Source organism: Aricia agestis, chromosome 10 (genome assembly GCF_905147365.1).
Source record: "Aricia agestis chromosome 10, ilAriAges1.1, whole genome shotgun sequence".
Classification (NCBI taxonomy): Eukaryota; Metazoa; Arthropoda; class Insecta; order Lepidoptera; family Lycaenidae; genus Aricia; species Aricia agestis.
In genome coordinates this window covers 11,258,228-11,285,530 of record NC_056415.1, presented here as the reverse complement: position 1 = coordinate 11,285,530, position 27,303 = coordinate 11,258,228, and the positions used below count along the sequence as shown (strand labels likewise).

At 36.7% G+C, this 27,303-nt stretch overlaps 1 protein-coding gene across 7 annotated transcripts in view; it reads right to left on the bottom strand.

Moving 5' to 3' along the window:
• LOC121730977 (cAMP-specific 3',5'-cyclic phosphodiesterase) overlaps window positions 1-27,303 on the bottom strand; it is a 474,096-nt gene that overhangs the window by 78,677 nt on the left and 368,116 nt on the right. For all 7 annotated transcript variants that reach the window (XM_042120243.1, XM_042120240.1, XM_042120239.1 and 4 more), the window contains one exon: window positions 1,278-1,379. In XM_042120243.1, the coding sequence (XP_041976177.1) occupies window positions 1,278-1,379 (102 nt within the window). The remainder of the gene's footprint in view (window positions 1-1,277; window positions 1,380-27,303) is intronic.

The window sequence follows — 27,303 nt, the reverse complement described above, 5'->3', positions numbered from 1 at the left end:
AAAACGATCACTGACCATATTCCTCGAAATGTTTTTGTAATGAGCAAAATTAAAAAAAAAATGGACAATCCCCATTCGTAGAAGTTTTTAGAAATCGGTGATTGTCGTTTGCTGCTGTTAAGCTTCATGCATAAAAACTGGGCTGATACAATAATCTACATTATATCTAAAAATGGATTTTCAATTGTGTTAGTGACGCTAAAACTCGAAAACGGCTGAACAAATTGGGCTAATTTTAGTCTTAAAATATTCATAGAAGTCCAGGGAAGGTTTTAAAGTGACACGAAGTTCACCGGAACAGCTAGTCTCGTATAAAATATTAAGGATGCGTTGTCACCGAAGCGTCGCGACTCGCGATAAATCTGTTTTGTAAGATCCAATAGAAACGCCACATCGCTACATTTGCATAGCCACGCTCGGCACAGCGATTCAATTGGATTTTAAAAACCTCCCCCGCAACGCAGTTCCAGTGGCAACGCAAACAAAATACAAACTTTTCCAAAACATTTGAGTTTTGATTTTCAATTCTATTGTATAAGCGCAAGATTCTATTTTCAGTGTTCCGAATTTTCCGAATTCTGGGCCTTAGGGTTTTATCATGCTAGCGGTTTGCGGGCTGAGCGGTTGCGAGTCACATATAGCGAGATCCGCAAGTCCTTTGTAAATCCGCCGCGTTTTCCCCGCGATCAAACTGCCTATAATCAAGCGACCGCAACCAATGCGTTTTCGCAACGGAATTTATACGTGGGAGAGCCATGCTTCGGCACGAATGGGCCGGCTCGACCGGAGAAATACCACGTTCTCACAGAAAACCGGCGTGAAACAGCGCTTGCGCTGTGTTTCGCCGAGTGAGTGAGTTTACCGGAAGCCCAATTCCCTTTCCTATCCTAACCTATTCCCTTCCCTTCCCATCCCTACCCTCCCTTATTACCCTATTCCCTCTTAAAAGGCCGGCAACGCACCTGCAGCTCTTCTGATGCTGCGAGTGTCCATGGGCGACGGAATGTTGCTTTCCATCAGGTGACCCGTTTGCTCGTTTGCCCCCTTATCTTATATAAAAAAAAAAAGTTATAAGGCACTTTTATTCCCGACTTAGGGTAAATTCAGACCGCAACGTGACGCGTAGATGCATTTCTGTACTGAATGGACATATTTCAATTGCGCGAGACGGCTTGCAAATCTGTAAAATCCATACTTTAAAAATGCATATACGAGTCGAGTTGCGGTCTGATTTAACTTATAAGGCTACATAATATATTGTAGAACAGTATACTAACTTGGACGCCGGCACGTTGGTGAGAGAGAGGAAGTTGTTGCGCACGCTCCGCAGGCTCGCCAGCACCTGCGCGAACGGCGTCACGATTAGGTCTTCCCCGTGGCTGGAAACAAAAAGGCAATATTAAAATCTCTTTATAAATAAATATTGTATACTAAGGGCCTGTTTCACCACTTCCTGATGAAGTGCCGGATAGGCTATCCACCATTTAACTTGACACTTAACTTTATCAGCGAGTGGTGAAACATTCTCTAAGAAAAATAAATATCGTATGTTCAGCCATTGGTATTAAAATGAACAACATGGGGTAGGAGTGACAGCTACGTAATCGAATGTTTTCAGTGGGATAAGCAGGTTCATTCCATAACAACGTTTCAAAATGTTTAGCTGTAAAAGTCATGACAGCTCCCATGCATTTCCATTACTGTGCAATGCAAATTCGAAAAGGTTTCGTTTACTCAGCTGTCAAATACTCCTGCTTCCCGTAAGTGAATATGGAAATGATGACAGCGCAGCGTTCATACATTTGGCAGTCGGTAATGCTACGAAGACGTAGCTGTAAGCTTCTACCTACCTTCCGTTGTGTTGTGTCGTGTTGTATTAGCAATTTTCTGCACAACATTATTGTGACTTCAATGTACCATCGAGGAAATTGATTCCTAGGCAGTTGACGGACCAACGTTATTTGGTCGAATATGTCAATTCAATGTTAATAGTGATCTGTCAGCTGGGTTTGACGTAACGCAACCAAACTACTTAGGTCCCCGATTTGCATAGGAATCAACTTCTGTGATAGTACTATAGACGTATAGTTAAATTCTATAGACGGATTTCCGTCAATCTTATTTAATACAATCTAATTTGAAAATTAATTATTATTTGATTTAAGTAAGGACTTATGTACCACAGACAAAAAAAAACATGCTGACCTCATAGTGATGATGATAATATATTGATATATAAATCTCAATCTGTGAGCCGTGGTGGCATAATTGTTATGGTAATATTATCATACTCAAATATGATATTATACTGTAGCGATGATTTATTGACATTGTTTATTTGTTTATATATTTTTCGTTTAACTAATATGGCGCTTTCCTTGCTCTTAATAATAAAATCAATACACTCGTTATAGTTATACTTTGTTAGAAAACAACTTTTTACTTAAAAACAACTGTTTAACTTCAAAGTAAGCACATTTGTATGACAACCATTTTTTAAGTAGGAAAGTAGATGAGCCATTTTCAAATAAAATGTACTTGTGACTAACATGCTCAACTTTTTGTGAAATACCTGTATTTTTATACTCATGTGAGTCACATTAATTGTAAAGCAGAGTTTACACGAAACTATGTTCCACTACTCAAGCTGAGCAGATACTAAGATCTTTTTCTATGGTATCTATTCCATAGAAAAAGATCTAATGAATTATACACAAAAGTGGATTCATTTTCATTCTGCTATAATTGATCTTATATTCAGATAAATATAAGATCAATCATAGCAGAATGAAAATGAATAACTTTTGTGTTTCATTCTGCAAAGACTAGAAAAGGAATAAAATATATTCATACCGTAAATAGAAAAGCTCAACGAAGCTTTGACTTTTAATGATTGGTGACCTTTTCGAGAAATTCCAAAAATTAATACTAAGGTCAAAAAAGGGAAAGAATTAAGCATGTTCAATAAATTTTAAAAGGGTCAATTTGTATTGCGGGAACGTCTGTGCCTTTTGAGGCTAGGAGTATATTTTATGGGTACGTACAGAGCCCCTATCCAAAACCTTTTCTTTATCGCTTCTTTATAACCGCCGATCAAAATGTGCAACATGAGTCGAATGTCGACTTAATTTTATCTATGTCAATTCAATACACTTTGATCAGCGATTCTATAAAGAAGCGATAAAGAAAATGTCTTGGCTAAAGGGCCCGGTCCCGCATCGGCCGCCCAATAAAAACACAATAGAACGTAAATTTACGTCGCCCTAGGGGATTTTATGAGGCCACATTTCAAAACACTCCTGAACAGCGCTTCCCAAACTTTATAGAATGCTCATGTAATGCTCGGAATGCTCGTTATTATAAAACAGAAGTTAACAAATACATTGTATCTACTAAATATAATTTAAAATTTCAACTCACTAGCTGGGTAGTAACCCTTCTTGAGTTATAGCCTGGAGACAGACGGACAGACGGACAGACATCGAAGTCTCAGTAATAGGGTCCCATTTTTACCCTTTGGGTACGGAACCCTAAAAACGAATAGTTTTTAACTCGGTTAAAAACCTTGCAGTAAGATAAACTTTATGTATGCAAGTAGCATATCAAACAAATTTTTACAACACGATGTGTCGTTTTATAGTTAGTCACTTACCAGGATTAACTTTCATACGTTAAACTTGGTAAGTTATAACTTATCTAAAAGAGTTGTTTGTAACATTATATTTTTTTTAAGTTACATAACACCTGTAAAGTTGTGTGCCAAGTTTTCATATGATAAACTTGACAAATATGTAACATTTTTCAATAACTCACAGATTTCTAGTTTGATATATGTTAGGTATATACCCACGTACCGCAAAGTTTGAGAAACACTGTTCTAACCTAGTCTAAGAGCCACCTGTATAATTAGGCGACCCAGCCTTGTTTACCTAAAGTGCTAAAATATGAGGCAAGCAATTTCAGAGACACGGACGCTAGGTATTGTTGTATAATATATTATTATTCATGAGAAAAATATGAATATAAAAATAGTAATACCGTTATGCTAATGTTGTAGGTGTATTAAATATATGAGAGCTTTTGCTTAAGGAGAATGAATGGGAGGGGAATATTCTATATTCGTTTATGAGAATAAATACCTATTAATTCTCATAAACGACATAAATATGCACCAGCTGCATAAAGGAAATAGTGACTGTTTTATGACTAGGAAATATTATGTATAAGGATTAAGGCTATATGCTTTAGTATGTAGAATCAATAACCAAGCATATCACTTCGATCGGTCGCAATTTTCCTTTAAGGCTTCTAAGCATACCTTTTCTCTCTAAGCTATAGGATAGCTTGTTGTTTTCCACATCCCACAGCATATTATATAGTATATAGCCTTATAAAAAAATCCGTCGATCACAGAAACTGCGATAGCGCGTTTCAGGATCTGTTTGGTCATCGGACCAAGACAGTTTAACATTGAAGCTTCTATCGAGAAGCTTGAATGTTAAACAGTCTTGGTTCTTGGTTGTGGATTAGCGAGTGACTAGAAGAGATCCCGGGATGGATCGCATAGAATTCGTATGTCGTGACTCGTGACTCGTGACATAAATCATATGATATCTATGTACATTGTACATACACATTATGTCATGGTCTTAGGGCCTGTCCACCATCTTCACTATTATTATTATTATTACGGTACGTTGACGTGACGTGCAAATTTACGTTAACGTAAAGTAAAATGCACATCACAATATAGCAACATTGTACTTCGCCATGCCTTGTAAAACTGCTACATTCTTCACTCTTGATCTAGATGTGGACCGCACAATACGTATTCTGTTTTTGCTATTGTTAAAAACGGAGAAAGAGAATAAAAAATACGTGCATTTTTACGTTACGTTGACGTAAATTTACACGTCACGTCAAGGTACCGTGCTACGTTACCGCACCGTTCCACGTTGACGACGTCGTGACGTGGAGATGTGGACACTGGACAGGCCCATACTCGTAGTCACGCATAATCTTGACGCACCTATTTTCTTTTTGACTTGTATATAGAGTGTAACAAAACTAAGTCATTTAATATAATATTATGAATTCCATAGTGCCTATTTAAAAACTCAAACTCAAACTCAAAATTTTTTATTCAGAATAAATTTTTTCAAATATTCTCTGAACGTCGGGGCTACACAGATGCCTACCACCGGTTCGGGAACTAACCCGGCGAGAAGAACCGGCGTAAGAAACTCGCACGGGGCCATCTTTTTCTAAAAAGATGGAAAATTACAAAAAATATATTATAAAATAACAGTGTCATTATGACTAAATAAAATACAACGAGTGTACAATTATTATACATATTATAATGAAACAGCTCTGCAGGGGGCGACCTTATTCCCATGGTGTACTATCATTCATGAAATCAGTAACTTTATAGTACGCTTTGGTACACAAACGTTCTTTAACAACTTTTTTAAATCTATTAATTGAGAGATTTTGAACGATTTCTGGGATCTTATTATAAAGGCGTATACATTGACCTCTAAAAGAATTTTTGACTTTAGTAAGTCTAGTCACCGGAATTTCAAGCTTATGTTTATTACGAGTATTTCTCCCATGGGTATCACATTTTTTCGTGAATTGATATATATTCTTTTTAACATATAATACATTTGATAGGACATATTGAGAAGCAACAGTTAAGATTCCAGTTTCCTTAAATTTTTCTCTAAGTGAAGTATTACGGGCCAACTTGTAGATTGCCCGCACAGCTCGCTTCTGCAGCACAAAAATTGTATTTATATCTGCAGCATTGCCCCACAGCAAAATGCCGTAGGACATAATACTATGAAAGTAACTAAAATACACTAGACGTGCTGTTGTTTCATCTGAAAATTGTCTAATCTTACTTACTGCATATGCTGCTGAACTGAGTCTGTCGGCCAACCCAGCAATATGAGGGCCCCACTGAAGCTTGGAGTCTAGTGTAATACCTAAAAATACAGCTGTATCCACTAGCTCCATAACATCACCATTTAAAAGCACATTGGTTTCCGTTTGCCTTACATTGGGCAATTTGAATTTAATACATTTTGTTTTTTTACTATTAAGTAAAAGATTATTAACACTAAACCAATGTACAATCTTTGAGAGAGCATTATTTACTTCGTCATAACACGCATTAAGCCGTTTGATATTGAATGTAAGAGATGTATCATCAGCAAATAATACTATCCCTTTTTATTATAAGGAACACATTCACACCCTAAAGTAATATTATAATATTATCAATATGTTTTGTTACACCTGTGTAGTGTGTATAAAATGAAATGAAATGAAAAATATATTTTAAAGTAGGTTAACAAAGTTAACACTTTTAGAACGTCATGTCTACATGAGGCCTACCACCGGAACTACCCTATTATGTACAGACTTATCAGCTTAAGTGATAGATTCATGAACTAGGATTATTTTATTCGTTAATAATATCCGCCTAAATGATAAACATTTTGACTAAGCATTGGGACCGCTCAAAGTATTCTATGCATAATTTAGATTGCAAATAAAAGCTCTTATTTCTAAACGAATTTAAATGTTTCAATCTACATAATGAATACCTATAGGACGATATGTGTATATAACGAATCGTTACTAAAATCATAAACGCGAAATTACTGTCTGTCTGTCTATCTGTCGGTTTTTCGGTCATCGTTGTCGGAGCACGCACCTATCACGCTTTAACAGTCAAACCGATTTCAATATTACCTCTATTTTTGTAGTATCTCTTTACTATAACATAGAGTCCCGAGGAAGGGAGGAGAAAGGAAGGAAGTTATAGCCCGAAAAAATGTACTGTGGCCGCGAGATACAAGATTTTCGGCACAACGAAGTTACTACGACCTCTGTGGCTCAATGGTTAAGCACGTTGGTAGCTTAAGCCGAGGGTCGCGGGTTCGAATCCCGCCGACGGAACAAAAAGTTTTCAAAAGTTCCTGGGTCATGGATGTGTATTAAATGTGTGTATCATATAAAAAAATCTTAAATATATTATGTATAGTATAAAAGTATTGAATATATTTCCGTTGTCTGGTACCTGTAACACAAGTCCTTCAGGTACTTAGAACGGGGCCAGACTGACGTGGTGTGAAGCGTCCATAGATATTATTATTATTATTAATTATTACTAATAGCTTTTAGTTAAAATAATTTAAGTTTTGAAATCATATTAAAATATTTTATATCCAGTAAGTAAAAGCTGTTTCGTTCTCGCGGCTCAAAATGGGTAAAGTTCACGAAAATTCCCCTCCGATTCACAAATTAGGGTTGCCATGGTGCTGCGGAAGTGGGACACGACTTCTGACCGAAATATCGGAAATATAACAAATTCCGGAATTTAAAGTCTTGTTGTACTATATACCTTAGGTAATACCTTAGTAATTAGTTATGGATATGTTTGAGTTTAACGAAGTATGCTGTTATTGTTAAATTTAAAAGAAAAAATTGATTAATGTCAAAAATGTTTTTGGTAATTTACATTTTCTTTTTTAATAGGATCCTTATGAGTTATGAGTTATCGCTACTCCGATCAAACTCGAAGGACTCAAAGTATCTTCATACCACCAACAAAATCGATTTGGGCGTGAAGAGGTAATATACAGACACACTTTCGCATTTATTATATTAGTTATGGATTTATTATTAGGCGGGTCCACACCAAGCGAACCGCCGCGGCCGAGGCCCGCCGCGCGCGGCAAGCGAGCAGCCGCGGCCGAGGCATGCTTGCCGAGGGCGAGGCGGACGGGCGTACACAGCAAGGTTGCCTCGCTCGAACAGCCTGAGCCGCGTTGAGCACAAAGACACGATGGTACCAAAACATGTGACGTCCACACTGCGCGCGGCAAACGACTGAGGCGCCTTTGAGCATTCAAAAAAACCGACACCGCTCGGCTCAGCCGCGCGCGCGCTCGCCCAAGCGTGAGCATGCGCCCGCCTCGGGCGAACAACGTCCACACCAAGCGAGCGTACGGCGCATGCCGCGCGAGGCGGGCCGCGGCCGAGGCGGGCCGCGGCCGAGGCGGGCCGCGGCCGAGGCGGGCCGCGGCCGAGGCGGGCCGCGGCCGAGGCGGGCCGCGGCCGAGGCGGGCCGCGGCCGAGGCGGGCCGCGGCCGAGGCGGGCCGCGGCCGAGGCGGGCCGCGGCCGAGGCGGGCCGCGGCCGAGGCGGCTCGCTTGGTGTGGACCCGCCTATTAATATTCATTAATCAAGCAGTAGAGATAGTAACGTTACGAAGGAAGGAAATGAAATAGGCGTGACGCATTTCACCACTATTACGTGTAACGTGGTTTGTGGTTACTCCAAAGTCCATTGAATACTTTTCCGTGTCCGGTCTCTGAAGTTTTTTGACAGAAGATTATATAATTAACCACGTTGTTGACAGTGGCGTAACCATAACATCCGGGCCCGTGGCAAATTGATGGGGCCTTATCAGTAAAAATCGTCACGTTAATAATAAAACAATGTATTAAAAAATTTCTGACCTCACGGCCCCTTGGGCCGGGGCCCTTTTGGGTCGGGGGCCCGTGGCATTTTGCCAGCCCTGCTACCCTAAAGTTTTTTTTATTTTTTTTAATTTATTTAATTTGAGGCCGTCTATGGGCTCTGCACCCATATCCTTTTTTTGCTACCCTATAGTTACGTCACTGGTTGTTGATTGGTTAAAGCTTTGATTAATCAAAAGCGGTATTCAAAAGACAAACTCCTGTCACAAAATCTTTGAAACCAAACAAAAGTCTAAGTTGGAATAAAATAGGTATTTATAGATGAATAGAAATAGATGTAGAAGTTGCAGCTTTTGCATACATTACTTTTTGAATACGTTTATCTTTGATTGCATACGATACGCGCAACATAGCATGACTAAACGTTATTAACTAAATGACTAAATATTTACAAGTGGGCGGGTCCTGTCGTCACCGTTACGTAACAGTTACTATGACGTCACACCACGTGACACAGCAAGCGACTGACAATGCGATGACTGTGCTGGATCGGTGCCCGGTCACGCGAATTTTGACACTCCGCTAATTAAAATTGATTAAAATGTGACAAATATTCTGTTTCTTTCTTGATAAAATTAAAATTATGTTTATGTTTGTCGTTTCATTGGAACTTGTAAGGTTGAACTTTCCCAATTCCTATCGAATAATCTTGATTGTTTTAATAACAAGTCATAGCTTCAGTTTAAGTCGAATAAAAATTCAGATTCCTTCTATATCCTTCCGTTTGTCTGTCGCTCTAACAGTCACTATATCGATCTGTTACTTCTTCACACTGAAACAGCTCAGCCAGTTTTTATAAAATGTTGTATAAGATATATATAGAGGAACTTGGAGCCCCAAAAGGACATAATATAGATACTAATTACTAATTGCTGGGAACTCCAAAAAAAAGCCGCTTCATATCCATACGGATGCCCGGATCGGCAATTTGTATGGGTATGAAGACGGATTTTTTGAGTTCCCAGCATTGTTCTCATAAAAAAAGTTGTTCATTTTGACGGGCTCATTTGATGGTTTCAAGAAAAACGGTGTTTACACTAACATCTTGTATTATAAGATAGTTTTTCTGCTGAAAAATTAGCGTCCTCCCGGATTCCGGCTAAAGCCGAAACTAGTGGTAAAATATTAATTTATTTGACATAATCGTATTACGTATCTAAACAGTGTTCATATTAATAATACTCTATGAAATATAATTAATGTTTAGTACGAAACCGCATTATTTGGTGCGGGACGCGAGCCGAATATCAATTTACGGCAATTATACACTGCGATACGACGCGTTCGATTAAACTCCGCTCTACCAAAACTAATGGGATTCTGACAAAATACAACTTTTGGGACTTCATAATATTGTCACAGATATTGTAATCAAAATAAGGGTGTAACAAACCTAAGTGATCACACTTCCACTGTGCATGTAGCAGCTGCTCTGAACGAGCAATTTTTTTGAGTTTTGTATGGGCAAGTGCCTCAGCGTCATGAATTGGTCCATACAAATACTCTGTTTAATCATCAAGTAATAATTCAACCGATTTTGATGAGTTTGTAGACAATTTCAGTCCCGGTAATGGGACATAATATATGATAGTTTGTAAATTGAAATAAAATTTGTTTAGTGCACGATAAACGAACTTTGACGCAAGCAGAGACCAGAGGCAAGGAAGTTGCGGGGTTTTAACCGACTTCCAAAAGAAGGGGGAGATTTTATATTCAGCTGTATGCAGTGTGTTTGTGTAAACACCGTTATTCTTGAAACCATCAAATGAGACCGTCACAATGTACAACTTTTTTTATGAGAACAATGCTGGGAACTCAAAAAAAAAATGCCGTCTTACTCATACGGATGCCCGGATCGGTAATTTGTATGGGTGAAGACGGATTTCTTTGAGTTCCTATAGAAAAAGAAATCATCTCATAGAAAAAGTTGTTCATTTTGACGGTCTCATTTGATGGTTTCAAGGATAACGGTGTTTACACAAACTCACTGTATATTTTTATTTTTTTATCAAGTTTAGATCATTTTGTACAAACTTTCGGTACCTACTTAGCAGTATAAAATTAAATAGCAGAACACATTCAGTATGTCTGTCGCTTTCCAGGGTTCCGTACCCGAAGGGTAAAAACTGGACCCTATTACTAAGACTTCGTTGTCTGTCCGTCTGTCTGTAAATACACAATTTTAGCCTATTTTTGCACTGTATCGGTATGGAACCCTTCGTGCGCGAGCTCGACTTGCACTTGGCCGATTTTTTTAACTTGCAATTTGACAAACGACAGATAATAAAATAAACGTCAAGATTCATCGATAAATATTGATGACGAAATAATTGATAAGATAATTGGCAGTTGACACTTTGTTTTCAAGTCGTCTAACGTCTTACAATAATAATTAGGAAAGTTATAGATGTCAAAATTTTATTTTCTTAATTATTGTATATAATCTCTATTTAATAATCTACATATTTTAATTAAGAAAAATCTAATATAATTGTCCTACGTCAAATTATTAAATTCTACATAATATTATATGTACACAATTAATATCTAGACTAAATATGCCCATATTCTGTACTAATAAATAGTCCATACAAGAGAAATAATAGCTGTAACAATAAATTAAATTATATTCTAACATAAGTTTTACCATCGTCGTCATAGACAAAGGAGTCCACAGCCGATATTGTTATGGCTTCTCTACATTGCTAAGAATAGTGGGTTTCCCCTTTCCCATCAAAGTATTTAGTGAAATAATCCTTTAAGAATTACGAGGTTCTACTTGAAGGATTACAATTATTATTAGCTTATAAAAGTACGTCCTACCTGAAATTTCCTTTTATAATATACAAAGGTTTCTTAATATTATTATTATTATATTACTATTATACAACCCCCTTTTCTAAAAAAATGTATAGTTTTTACAAGGAAAGTTATAGTCTGTATTTATTCCATGTAGGTCCAGTTATTATGATAACAATTTATAACAAAATGGGCTCGGACTTTCTTATCTTTAGCAAAGGAAGGCGTAAAACCAGTAACGCCCGAATAAAAAGTCAGGTATAATTTGTTATGGCTAATTTTTATTTTCTAATTAAACTTTCTGATGTGTATAATTAGAAGTTTGTAAATTGTATAATTATTATAATAAAAACAAATTACATAATTTTATTTTTAATTAAATTATTAGGTACCGATACTCCTTTATGATAATGTTAAGTGGGTCCTTCAGTTAGATCAACCGCAGCAATCAATCAAATGAGTATTTTGGGATGATTGAATTACGTTAATACGTTATGCGATATCCATTCAATACATTGTATACCTATTTCGGCACAATTGTAATCGTAGGTGCCTACATGAAATGTCAAATTTACATAACATAAATCAATCAGCAATAGCAAAAACCTTTAAGCAGGATTTATCATGCTGCTAGTAAATGTGTAAGAGCCTTAAGCTTAGCAGAGCATGTACAAAATTATTGAAAATGTACATTGTAAAGACTAAACATTGCTCTCACAAAGTATGGTTCCTCACATTATACGTAGGATAATGTATACGCTCAAAGACCGAAAACGCTCAGTGAGCAGTACGGATAGTATGGAACTATGGATATTTTATAAATAATAATGATAAACACGTTATGCAGTGATTTAGTATAAGAAAAAATATTTTATAATACGCGTGGTAATACAAATATAATCTTCCATACCTACGGACGATTAATCAATCAAGAACGACACGAATTTCGCGTTATGGTATTTTTGTAATTGCCAGAACGCGTCGTGGCTGTTTCACTGAGACCACATCGCGTTGAGAGCTATTTTTTTGCTCACTGAACGTTTTCGGTCTTTGAGCGTAACATAATATACATAGGAAGACGCGAGAAAATTAACTTCAAGGACTATGGTAATGTTTATTTTAAAAGTTATTCTGTATTAAATTTTTCCCCCGTGTGTAATTACGTGTTCTAATCTTAGATTTCTAATTTGGTTTTACCGAAGAGCAAAATATACAAAGTTAGAAACACAAGACGAGAATAATAAAAAGTACTTTGCTCTGTCTATACCCGTGGATATTTTGTTCGTAATTACTTTTCTAACAATTTTTAAGAAGAAGAAGAAGAACTTGAAACTAGAAAGTCACGCTTGTAAAATTAGGCCAAAACGATATTTGTATGAGTGTTATGAATGAAATGACTCACTTATTTTTGCATTGCCTCATACCTAGCTGCTGTTATGAAAATGCTTATGTAAACTGCTATAATAATTTATTTTTATAGCAGCTTAGAAAATATAATCTTTTTTAAGTACGCATTTATTGTATTTCAAAAATTGATTCTCAGTTTGAGACTGTGTGTTTGCAATTTGCATATTAGTATATCGTCGTTGATTTAGTAACGAAAAACTCGTGATTTTTTCCGTGACTTAAAAACTATTATTTCCCACGCACGTGCGCGCACTTGGACTTAAACATATAACAGCGTTGCAACTTGCGGCATGGCATCGCCGAAATCGGCGGTTTTTGGAACGAAGTTCCTTATCGCACGTTCGGCGTAAATCTGAAGGCTAGACAGAACGATATTTGACCTTGATTTGACCTCGACACTTTTTATTAGTACCTGCATGTTAGGGGCAGAGGGCGTTGATAGTAAGATAATTTTTTTTAGTGTATAATATGTATACAGGTTTTTTGAACATAAGAAATAACTTCGTTCCATTCGGGTGTCCCTTGACATCTCTCAAGTTTTTTTTTTGGAATATTTTGCCGCAGATCACTCCAATACGAGCCATATTCGCAGTCATGTGTGGGAGCCCTAACTCGGAGTGTACCGGTGATATTTGTGAGTGTTTTATGAGCCACTCGTCCCTCGATTGCCTCTTGTCTCCCGCTATTATGTCGCATCCTTTGTCCGATGTCCGTTTGTGTTGTAATTGCGAATTCGCAACATGAAATAATTACTTCTGCTCCTGTAATGGCTATATAAGCTATCTGTCTCCCGTAGATCGATCGATCTTGCGACAGGTAAACAGATAAGCAACAGGCATATTGCACGAAATCTGCTGTCAAATACAAGATGCATATTGCACAAAATCTGCTGTCAAATACCTGTTGCTTATTTGTCGCAAGATACTCACTTCCCGAGACACATTGTTTTATAGGGTACCCATGGCACGGCAAGGCATAAGTTGTTACAATGTTTGATAAACATAAATGAAACGCCCATCCCTGAAAAGCGATTATTATTGATCTGTTTCTTGACGTCTATTCTAAGGAGTGCTCGGCACCCACTGTTTACTTGTTATGGATTCCCGAACTCCAAAACACCCACGGAGTCAATGCCCCTGTCTATGTTTACGGCTTAAAATTACCTGTGACTAGAGATGAGCAAAATGTCTATATTCATTAAAAACCCAAAATGCGAAATTTTCCCATCTTTACCTGTAACTATTAAATCTACCTCTAGTTGTAGATAAGAAGCCATGGAAGCCGCACAATTGCCAAGATAACGTAATTGTATCTTATCCAGATATAAACAAATTGTATGCCAAGTATTCAAATCCATTCAACTATTTAGCCTTTGGGCATTATTCATGAATGTAAGAAACATGGGTCGATTCAACATACATTATAGACTATAGTATTGATTTCGAAGTATGTATTTGTACCTACTAATAAGGCGTATTTCTACAACAAACACAAGTGCCCAGCATCAAGCCGCAAAAAAGTTTCACAAGATTAAAAAAAATCTCAACAAAGCATCACAAAGGGCTAAGGCCCTCAGAACCTTTCACTCGGGTCGAAACCTGGCATTTGTAAGGCCGCATTTCATTTGAAAAATAGAAAAACTACATCAGAGGAAAATATTCTTTAGCTAGAGGTTGGACGTTTGGCATTAAATAATGTATGTTACGGACAATAAAACTTTCGTAATTTTTCTTCAGAATAAAGACCCCCTACGGGGAGGCGGATTGATCGGGTTGGATTGATCGCAGGTCAACCTGATCGGTGTGTGTTTGCTGCTTACTTGTAAATTGTAATATCGTCTAATAGGCCTTTGCAGTTTCTTGATAATATTTTATGTAATGTTTTGTAAAGTGTATTGTTTTAAATGGTAAATAAATATATAAAAAAAATATGTTATATGAGAATGCAAGAAATGCGTCTGTACTCAGGTCATGTCGGCCTGCGTCAGTCTCACCAGGATCAGATGTATCGACTCCCCGTATAATACTGAGGTCTAAAACCAGTGAGTTCGTGATACGCTTTTATTCTAACCAGAAAGGTTAGTGCGAGTTTTATTCGATCATACGCATCGAGCACGTAAACGCGAATTTATATGGGACCAGAGCAGCGCCATCTACTGGCTAACGTGGATACTGCTTTGATCCCATATAAATTCGCGTTTACGCGCTCGATGCGTATGATCGAATAAAACTCGCACTAACCCCTCAGTAGGTTAGAATAAAAGCGTATTAACTCCGTAATAAAGGGACCTAATTATAAATTAATATTATTATAATCTTAGATATTAATTAAGTAGGTGAGATTACGGTATTACATAAGGGTTAAATATGTGGTGTTTGTTAATAAATTTTAATTATGCCGTTAATTACGAGCACAGGTGCCAAATCACGTACCGACTTCGAATCTAAATTGAATCTTGTGGGGCAATATGAATGCGGTGTTAGGCCGCGTTCACACTAAGCTAAACCTGACTTACGTACTAACTATTTACTATTTACTTCTATAACGATGCTGTCATTCAATTCTTATTTTTATGGTATTTTTGTCATAAGTGTCTTCTATTAGTTCCGAGTCTACCATTAGTGCTTTTACCTTATTTAGATAAGAAATCTTATATAAGACATTTGTTACTGGTATCTTTAACAACACAAAGCTAATTCACTGCTAGTAATTTTTTAATGTACTCCGTAAGATGAACATGAAGAATATAGAGAATTTTCAATCACGTTGTCAAACGCCAGGGTTTGTATCTATCTTGTAAGTTTTTTTTTAATGAAATAAGGGGGCAAACGAGCAAACGGGTCGGTGATGGAAAGCAACTACCGTCGCCCATGGACACTCGCAACAACAGAAGAGCTGTTTTTAACAGCTATGCAACAGACATATTTTGCCAGCAGATATTGCACAATAACCGCTATCTGTTGCAAATATTTTATGGTGCCGCGCGTGTACAGTACGTGTATGTTACGCTCAAAGATCGAAAACGCTCAGCGAGCGAAAAAATAACTCGCAGCGCGTTGTGGTCACAGTAAAACATCCACATGGCGCAATTCGTGTTCTCTAATGAAAACGCGCACGATGCGTAGTGGAAATCACAGAAAGATCAAATAGCGAATAGCGATATGCTATTCGCGAGATCTCAACGCGTTGTGACTTGTGAGCTGTTTTTCCGGTCACTGATCGTTTTCGATCTTTGAGCGTAACAGATATACAAAATCGCTCTGCGAGCGCAGCTTTAATCCATTTTATAGGGCTATAACGTTAGAGTATAATGTTTTTATATGTCGGACGTGTGGAATCAAACGCTTGGCTGGTGGCCTTATCGCCTTTTAACAGCTTCGACTATATACTATTAAATTACACGACGTTATTCTATTTTTAACCGACTTCCAAAAAGGAGGAGGTTATAATTTTGTTCAGCTGTGAATATTTTCAGTGTGGTGGTTTGGGGGTGGTTGACGTTCAAGGCACTTTCAAGTTGCCTTAAAATCTTTCTAATGAATCCTGAAACTGTATGAAATTATAGGCGCAACCCGGCTACTATCTGTTACCATTTTATGCTAAAACCACTTACATGTTTGTGATGAAATTGGGATAAAGATTGAGTTCCGGGGAAAGAAATAGAATAGTCCTTGTCCTGGAAAAACAAACTGTTTCCGATAAACGAATTCCAGTCGAACGTAATTGAGAAATAAAAAAAAAATAGATACCAAATGTTCCTAACATTTGATATTTAAAATTATAATATTATTTTACTTAAAAATTACATCAAGACATTACTCGTTTATCTTGTAATTTATATTTCCAATTCGAGCACTTTAAAGGGTTCGCTCCAGAAACGACTGAAGGTAATTAGTACCGCGTAGGCGGAGTTTACTGAATGAACAACAAAAAACACTTTTGCCAGTATTCGGTATCTTACAGCCAAAGGCTATATACCGAGCGGTTTCCAAGAGTTTCGTCATGGCTAACTCCTCGGGATCAAAATAGGCATTGCTTAAAACCAGTGTATTTCAACCTGTTTTCAGATATGACCCCCAGGTATAAAAAAATATTTCGCTACCTTTGCTTTTTAATTATTAACCTTTTTGGCTTTTTACTGAAATAATATTATGTAGTTCTCTTGACCTCTCCTCAGGACCTCCCCGACTTCCGACCCACAGGTTGAAAAACACTGCTTATAACTAAGTTTGAGAATCATTAGGTGTTCCTTAATTTAGAACACGAGTTACATCGAGGCTTTATTATCTTGAACTATCAAGAAGAAAATGTAATTTTTAAGTCATCTTTGCTATGTCTCTACAAAACTCGACTATAAAATGAAGTTTAAAGTCATAATATTTTGAATTCATTGACATTGTGTCGTCGTAAAGAGAGATAATGAAGTCGTAAAAGTGCATAATGGAGTGTAAATGAAGCGATTCCAGAATAATTCGCTTTATATTGTCATATTGGCGAACGTCATACACATTTCGTATGAAATCTATTGTGTGACTGAGTATGAAAACATTTTATTACCAATATAAACTTTTGTAAAGGCTAAATAATTGTTAAATTATTATTACAAATTAATTCAACTTTATCAAAAGTTTAAAGCAAATGTTGTTCTGCCATATAAAGTAAGTATTTCGCCCGTATCATTTTATTGAAGTGACTAAATAAGTATGTCACCATGCCAACGTCCATCGCTATCCCGTCGCACAAACAATGGTCGCCTCGAGTTGTAATAATTTACTATTATTTATTCAACAAATGCACTTATCAATATAAAAAGTAGCCAGTAACCGATTCTCAGACCTACTGAATATGCGTATACAATTTGGTAAAAATCAGTAAAGCCGTTTCGGAGGAGTACGGTAAATAATATTGTGACACGAGAATTTTATATATAAGATGTCACAAAACATAGAACAAAATTTGTTGTCCCACGGATCACGGTATCCAAACATTTTTCGTCTAAAAAAACAAGTTAGCTCAATCTCCGTAAATTACCAATAATAATAATATTATGTGCCTTTCTTCAAAATCGATGTAGTCTCTGAGCCTACTCAATGCAAACAAACTTCATTCTAAACATAAGTAGGTAGGTGTAAGTTCTAGGTAAGTTAGTGTCACTGTAACTTTGTAACAAGTCGATTAAGTATTAAGTAGGTATGTATAACTTATAGGTAAGTTAGTATCACTGTAACTTTGTAACAAGTTGATAACTATTGAACAGATTAATGTGAAACTCGATCGACGCATACTTTGCAACTACGAGTACTATCAAAATGCTTCAACTTCAACGAATATGAATTCTCTAAGTGTGAAACATTTAACATAGTTGTAAGTTTTTATGAAATAAGGGGGCAAACGAGCAAACGGGTCACCTGATGGAAAGCAACTTCCGTCGCCCATGGACACTCGCAGCATCAGAAGAGCTGCATGTGCGTTGCCGGCCTTTTAAGAGGGAATAGGGTAATAGGGGAGGGTAGGGAAGGGAAGGGAATAGGGGAGGGTAGGAAAGGGGATTGGGCCTCCGGTAAACTCACTCACTCGGCGAAACACAGCGCAAGCGCTGTTTCACGCCGGTTTTCTGTGAGAACGTGGTATTTATCCGGTCGAGCCGGCCTATTCGTGCCGAAGCATGACTCTCTCACGTAAGTTGTAACTTTAATTACGTGTAAAACGTAAAACTTTAAGATACTTCGTTTTATCTTATTTTTTTTAATATTTAGGGCGGGTTGCACCAACTTACTTTAACTATAACTTTAACTTTAACCATAACAAAATGTCAAATGAACTGTCAATACCCTAGTAAAAGTCCATAATGGACGCCATATTTGACGACAACCTAGGTTAAGACTTAAGACTTAAGCTTAAGTCTTAAGTCTTAACCTTAACTATAACTACGCCTCTACTACTTTTGTAGAACGTGAAATAAAAGTTTTTTTATATACTTTTGTAAAATATTCATTTATTTTTATTTATTAGATGATAAATTAGTTTAATTCTTATTAATTAAATATGTTAATTATTATGGTGATGATGTAATGATCGTCTATGAAATAAAGGATTTTTATTTTCTTTTTATACGGTCTACTATTTATTTTATGATGAAAAGATTTTAAAACAAGTAATCTATAAAAAAACGTGTAGAGTATAAGAGTAACGTCACGAGTACAACTAAAACATACATAAATAATTCTGGTATCAACGGTCCAACTTTAGTGCAAACGTGCTAAAGACCTCAATTTTCAGTAAAATGAGGTGTCTATCTCCCGGGTCCCGTGAAACTATTTACCGCCGTACGACATGCCAATAGCAGACACAACATTCGGGGCTCGCCGACTATAATTCAGGCTCTACGCTTTGATATTCGTAGGACGAGGAAATTCACTTGTACCACAGATTAGTGAAACGTGTACCCAATAATTCCACAACTTTAATCCAGCATTAATAACTCCCACACCCGTTTCGGTGACGGTGGCTGGATTCATTGAAACCAGGTCAGTTACGCAGGAGTAATTTTATAGTGCCTAAGTGTGTACGCAGTATAAGAACACTCTCTATTCCTTTAATCTCATAACCCAGAGGGACGGACGACCGACACGACTGGCGAGAGATCAGGCGCAGGATCGACTTTTTATATGCCCATCCGTCGCATGGATCATCTTTCTTGTCAGACAATCAGGTGATCAGCCTGCATCGCCTGTAACCAAACTTGGAAATAAGATGTTTCCAACGCGGGATTCGAACCCACAACCTCCAAGTCAAGAGCCACGTGCTCTAAGCTGCTGGACCACGAAGGCGTCAATCCAGCATTAATGCAGTATCGATTTAGTTCTGATTCTATCAAATAGCAAAATAGAATTATCTTAAAGCAAACTTTAATGGATGACGTTAATATTGCTTAAAGTCGAACTACAATTCTATGAAATGGGGACGTAAGTAAGGGATTTATCTCACGAAATAAAACCGTTGACAATAATTGTCACTTGTATAATACATAAAATTGTGTACCGAATACATGCAGAAAGTGTGCATGTATTTGGTATCTCATTTTGTAGACTCGTGAAGCAAACACGACACATATACTCTTCCTTATATTACGGTTAGCATCTCTAATAATAGCCAAGGTAGTCCCTCGATACCTTCTGGGTTTCTGTCTATACATCGAAACGTAAGTACGATAAAGGAGGCCATACAAAAAAGATTTTATTACACAAAATATTGTCTTTCCTTTCTCAGATCCCAAACAAAATATCGGGTCAAATTATTTGAATTGAAATTTCGAAGCGGATTTCCCGTAATTAAAGTCATCCGATTTTGGATCTATACTTAAGATCTAACGAAATAGTAATAATGGTTTTGGTAGTATCTGCATGCATATGTGGAGGTTTTTTTTTGAGCACCTGAATTACTGCATGCTTAGCATGGATATCTTAAGAATAGATCTTTATTTTCTACAGAAGATTAAGAGTACATAAAGTAATATAAAAATGAAATCTGCATTTTCATCATTTTGTCCCTAATATCAAAATCAAAATTTAAAATACTTACATAATATTATTTAAATTCAGCATTTTAAAGTTCTCTTTTTGAACGTCGAGTTTATAATGATGTCTTTCCTTGTAGAGCCCGGCTTCGTAAATAAACGGTCATATTTTGTAAATAAACTCTTTTCTATTGCATTTCAACTGATGAAATGCTAAGCCTGGCTTAATGAGTTTACAATATTATAATCAACTTGTGATTCTTAATCTAGGTAGTCTCCTATCACAACAAAATTTCATGAAATAAAATCCAATATAAAAAAAATATATAATGTGAATCTAGATAGGTATACTACCTATCTAGATTCACATTATTTTTTTTACGTATAAATTACACCGTTTTGTGGCAAAATGTAAATCGGAAGGATGTATATTCGCGGTTCATTTCTTTGGAAATGGATATAATATACGATCCAATCATTTATCATGTGATATTTTATGATAGGGACGAATATAACCTGTATCTATTTTGACCTTATTTACTGAAAGTACTTACGAATGATCCTTATGTCGTTGGTATAAAAGCTAGGTTACAGGCAAAATAACTACGAACGGTGTGTACCGCATGGGGAGGAATACAAATCTCTATCGAGAAGTATGTCAGTTTAGTTGGTTACACAAAATCTTTTCGTCATCGCATTAATACCTTAATCCTACTCCTACCTTTCTGCCAATTATTTCGTTGAGGGATCAATATTATATTGTTCGGTCGCAACTTGAATAATGTACCTATGCTGTGGCAATTCGGAACCCGTATTATAAAAAATATAGTAACGCAATTGAAATGGTCCAAAATAATTATCTGCGCTCAAGGCAATAATAGATGCTGTCGTTCCCGAAAACCTTACAATACTACGTTAAAGATACTCAACCTTTTCCTATCTAGGCGAATCCAACTTGAGATGATGCTATGCTGAACTGTTGCAAAATACACCTAATCTCCATCTATTTTGTTTAAATTTCGTTGACAACATATTACACATTTTTTACGGTGCGTTCAGGTGTGTGCGTTTTTAGTTTTCTCTGTGTTTTCTACACGCTTTCTGCTGCACCTTTTAGGAAAACTTGCAAACTGAATCCGCATGCGACGAAAACGCGTACGTCTGAACGCGCCCTTAGTTGGTGAAATGGAATTCAGTGTTATAAACGCGTTTATACATTTAGAACTGTTTTAGTGTGCACTGAACACGTTCCATTTCTTTGGTGAAATCGTCCCTTAGAGTAGCGAATAGTCGCAAATAAATAGCCGTAGCCCTTTAATAAAGTGATCTATTCGGAGTGAATGGAAAATTCCGGATAGTATAAAGACACCCGAAGTCTTAGATCAAAACATAAAAAAAATAACCAGCTTTTATGACGATGAACTGGATAATTCAAGTTCATTGCTGCGTTTCCATGAAAAAGTCCTGAGTAAACTGCAATTTAATATTCTAGAAAATCGATACGCGTGGCAAGGCTCAGTACACAGTGAAGTGTTTGATGTAGCCTGGTCATTCTCATTTCAAATATAAACGAAGGATGCTGCGGCTAAAAGGCCGCCTTTATTAGCACACAAAAAAATAAAAAATCAAATTAACAATTTGATTGCAACTTCAAAAGATTAAATTGGTCAACAACTGACAGAACAATAGGACAGTTGATATATAATAATACTTGTATTTAAAATTACAAGTAGGATTCAAGCTCCTATACTTCGGTATAGTGGCTAGTTACTTCGAAACCAAGCCACCAGGACTCTTTTATGTTGCCCAAGTGTGTGCGCAATACACAAAGACTACTCTCTGTTCAATTACCTTCATAACCTAGTGAAACGCACAAACCAATGAGTAGGGCAGATTTTTATAATAAGTTCATCTGTCCATCCGACCATGTTCACTTTTAGTGATTTGTGTTATGAATCTAAATCATAATACCTTCGGTCGACATTTACGCGATTTTTTAAGAACTTCAGAGTGGTTCTCGATATTTCGACAGCGGCTGAATTGGCATGACGCAAACGACTCGAGTGTTAAAGAATGAGATCATGAAAAACCTCCTCTCATCTTATGCGACTAATGAGACCTCAAAAGACATAACAACGACGACATCTTCTAATTATTATTTCCGGAGAAAATGTTAGCCTGGATCTAATATATTATTATTTTATATCCACCTTACAATAATTACGTGTAGGTAGATTACAAATAATATGCTTTCCGCAAATACGTTGGGATGTTATCTCCTACCGCGTGGGAAGCACAATATTTTTCGGAATAAAACTATCCAACCTATATCCTGAAACTCAATATATATTATACTATTATATTTACCAATATCTCTACAACGTGACATTTTAGTGGTTTTCTTCACGCAGCAGAACGATTTACTTATATTAGTAGGTACATCGAATCATGCAAGTTATTTAAAAAAAAATGTATGTCGTACGTGGCAACTTTATACCGATAGGCACGAGCGGCAGTTACCCGGCTCAATTTTGTTTATGATTTGAAAAAAAAAAACTTCACACATCTATAATTATTGTACTACTAAGATAGAATTATTTTACCATATTTTACTGCGGGAACACAACCAAAATGTGTGCATTGCACAGCCATAACCGAACACCCATTAGTTTTAAGTAGTTCAAAGTTGTATGTTAATTTGTCATGTCAATTTGTTGTTATTCTTCTGTGTTAAAAGCTCTGGCTGTGCTCTGTCCTTGTATGTTTAATAAAGATGTTTTTATTTTATTTTTTCATACACAGTTTACATATTTTTAATATAAGTTTCGGATGTTGTGGTACCGTAACTTAAAAGGTAACATTCTCTACAAACCATTTTAGACAAACTTAAAAGTTTCACCTACACTTTAGAATCTACATTCTACGGCTCTTAGAATCCTTGCTCCTTTGAATTATAAAAGAAAACTTGCCCGGGGAAAAATGATTCTAAATCCGTAATACAAGTGTGAGGTGACAAATATAAAACGTAGCGGGGATGATCCCGGTATCGGATATTCCCAGCCTTCGCAAATTGCCTGTATTCTGTTTCACGCAGAATATCCGTGACAAAACTACCTATATTAATATATATTCTGTGCCTATATACCTACTTTAGTAGTGATACGCCCGGCTTTGCACGGGTAAAGGATAAAAAATGGTTACCGCAACAACCATCTTTTAGCCCATATACGTTTGAGACGGAGTAAAGAAGACATAACGTAGCATCGATTACTTTTTGTAGACATTTTATAGGTGTAAAATATAGGCAATAGCCATATTTTAGTGTGCGAAAAGGAACCAAATTTAAAACGGTTGAAGTATGGGAGTTACGTTTCCTTAGTTTTTATTATTCGTAGCTTAGTAAACATATTATACGATTTATACGTGTACTATTTCTTTGACAAGATTCATTCATTACAAATACCTTATTTTTGTCAATTATTGTTACTGTCATCAAAGTCTTGAAAATATGTTTTAATTAACATGTAAACTGGCTGTTTATTTTAATAAACGTTATAATAACTCACCATAGAAGTAATGTTTTGCTTTCATAAGTCGGAAGAATAAATAGTGGAAGATGGAAAAAACATTTCCCTTGGGAAACGCTATTGCCTTATTACTTGTAAATAGCTTTTATTGTAAATACGTGGGAGAGTCATGCTTCGGCACGAATGGGCCGGCTCGACCGGAGAAATACCACGTTCTCACAGAAAACCGGCGTGAAACAGCGCTAGCGCTGTGTTTCGCCGAGTGAGTTTGCCGGAGGCCCAATCCCCTACCCTATTCCCTTCCCTACCCTCCCCTATTCCCTTCCCATCCCTACCCTCCCCTATTACCCTATTCCCTCTTAAAAGGCCGGCAATGCACCTGCAGCTCTTCTGATGCTGCGAGTGTCCATGGGCGACGGAAGTTGCTTTCCATCAGGTGACCCGTTTGCTCGTTTGCCCCCTTATTTCATAAAAAAAAGCTATATTGTGATTGTTATAACATATTTTAAGCCGTGTAGAAAGCTTTAATGACGTCGCTTCAAATAAAATGCTGATAAATTGCTTATTAATAACATTTCGTTATCATTAAGAATTAGGTAAATTAAACTTATGCTTAGTTAAAATAGAGCATTACTCGTAATCACTTACTATTAATATATCAATATTTTTATCAACTTTATAATCATTGAAGTACATGAAGAAATCTAGAAATCTAAAGAAAAATAATTTCCTCGCGACTAGAATATGGCGGATACACGGAGGAGGGGGGAGGGTAATAAGATTATTCCCCTTAAGGCTTCCGTTTCCGCCCTTGACCTTACGTACTTTATACTTCTGATATTTTTTTTCAAATGACGTAGGAAATTTATTTTCCAAGCGCCAAACTGTAATATAATAAACTAGGAATATAATAAATGAGGTCCTTTTGTGGCCGACATAATATTTTAGCCCAAAATGTTATCGAAATAGGTTCCTTTATAAGTTTTAATATAACCTGTACCTAACCTACCTCAACATACGCATAACTATAATAATTAAACTGCATTGAAAGTTTCTCACAACATGGCTTTGACATGATGAAAACTAGAGCAAAATTTAAATATGACATTCAGAACCGAAGCAACATAATATTATACACAGACGACAGTGTAAAAGCAATATAGTTGTCTCCCTTGGGTACCACAGGCTATGAAATATATGTATATGTTGCGCATAGCCTTAATGTGCTTAAGTACATTTTATTATTTTGACATAGAGTGCGTTTCTATAGTCCGAAGGCGTGGACTTTTTAACCGACCCTCAAAAAGAAAGAGGTCTTAATTCCAATGGGTTTTAACGCTTTACAATATAACGCAAGAATAAGATTCAGCCACAGCCAGACTTATTATCTGGGACTATATATATGGGATATATGGGATACTATATATATATATGGGACTTGACATTAGTATTCGCTAGCGAAGCGATGACTTATGTCAATTCGCATATATTTTGTTAGCGTTTACGATAATCGCTTGCCACTTGTCTACTAGGGCAGAGCTGCAAGAAGATTGTGCATAGTTGACGTTTAACGCTTTGCAGATTGCTGTACTATTATTTGAATATATTATGCACCTACCTCTACATGTAATATTCATTAAGGTGATTTATTTCTACACTATAAACGTGGGCTTATGTTTATTGAGTATTATAAAGTATAATATTATACTATAATAATATTAATCTAAATTGAATAAAATTTTCAGCCTCGTTTTTTCTAGTAGTAAGAGTGCTTTTCTTTCGGAATATAATAACAACCATAAAATTTTCATCACAAAGAAAATTAAGTTTGACAAAAGCCCGAGATGTTTACAAAGAGCTCAATTACTAAAATGATTATACTAATAGCCAAATGGTATTTAAAATAACAAGCTCTCAAGATGTCGAGGATAGGATAGGCCACGACAAATATTGACTGCGAAATAATTCGCATCTTCGGTAAGACAAAGTCATAAGCGCTAAATATTTTCTTCACTCATTGTGCTGTTGTCTTACTGAAAGTACTGTATGTTCACGATACTTACACCATCTACGTCAAAATAGACCTAAACAAACCCCAACTGGGGCCTTTCAGATGACCAAGTGTTTTGCATTGATATGCCATGTCTATTGCATTTATAAGATACTAGATAATGCTCGCAACTCCGTTGCGCCAAAACTCGTTTATCGCGCAGGAAGCGTGCATTTTGATGTGACAAACGTACATATGTCCTTTTCCGGGAATCTCTCCATGCCAAATTTCAGCTAAATCGGTTCAGCGGTTTGGGCGTGAAGAGGTAACAGACAGACAGACAGACAGACAGACAGACAGACGGACAAACAGACAGACACACCGTCGCATTTATACTATAAAGTATTAAGTATGGATTCTCAAGTTCAAGTTCACGTTTGAAGCCTGAAATTTTTGGGTGGTCACGAGATTTAGAGTAAGATTACCATCCACCTACCGACCGACACTACCATAGTCCATAGCGATTACCTAGGTCAGGTGATCACTTAGGCTGGATTTATACGCCGCAGCACGAACGCGCAGTTTGCCCGTTACACCGCGAGAACAGAAGCAAAATATGTATGTATAGGTCTACCAGAATCTGATGGCAAAAAGTGAGAAAAGAAATTGACTCTAGTAATACCGGGGTATTAATTGGAATACTTAAAACATTTTGATCCTTTTTTGTCCTTTTAGCGGCATAGAACGTTAGAAAAGGCATTCCATACAATCGTCAGCGCGAAAATGTGTCACTCTCGAAAAGAGTGAGCTCACTCATCTGAGAGCAGTGTGCCTTAGGACGCGGTAACAGCCGGACGTGTTTAATTCATTAATTATCGCCTTTTTTTTCGCTACAATTCGCTCCAGAATACCGTCATGTGCCTTCCGACAGTGCAGTAACAAAACGAGGAATACAAATAAAGCCAAAGGTGCAATATTTCACACGTAATTAAGTACTAAGATTTTATTAATATTTAAATTATTGTCTTCCATTTTAAGAGAAAAATCAAAGCGAAGCGTAAAATGAGCGAAAGAGAAAGTAGTAAGTATATGATATTACTGTAAGACAAAAAAGGACGACAATATTTTCTCGATACACATTTTGCATGCAAAAACATTGCTACAGTTTTGACGGCATACGTCGTATCTAAGAATTTTGATATCGTTGTTTAGCGGCTGATTCTGTATGTGAAACATGGAAATATAAAATTTTATCCAATGATCAAGGATATTTTTTTCAAATTGTATCTGGTATGGTAGACACATATTTTGATATTGTCATCTCGCGGTGCAGCCGCCAAACCGCGCATTCTAACTTCTAGCGGATAAATTCAGCCTTAGGTCGTTTGGCTATTTGTATAAAAAGGCCGCAATGTGCGCATGTACAATTACGAGAAATCGTGAGCCACAATAATATTATCATAGATAACATTACTAAATTACTACGCTACGTGTTTACATACTGTGATAT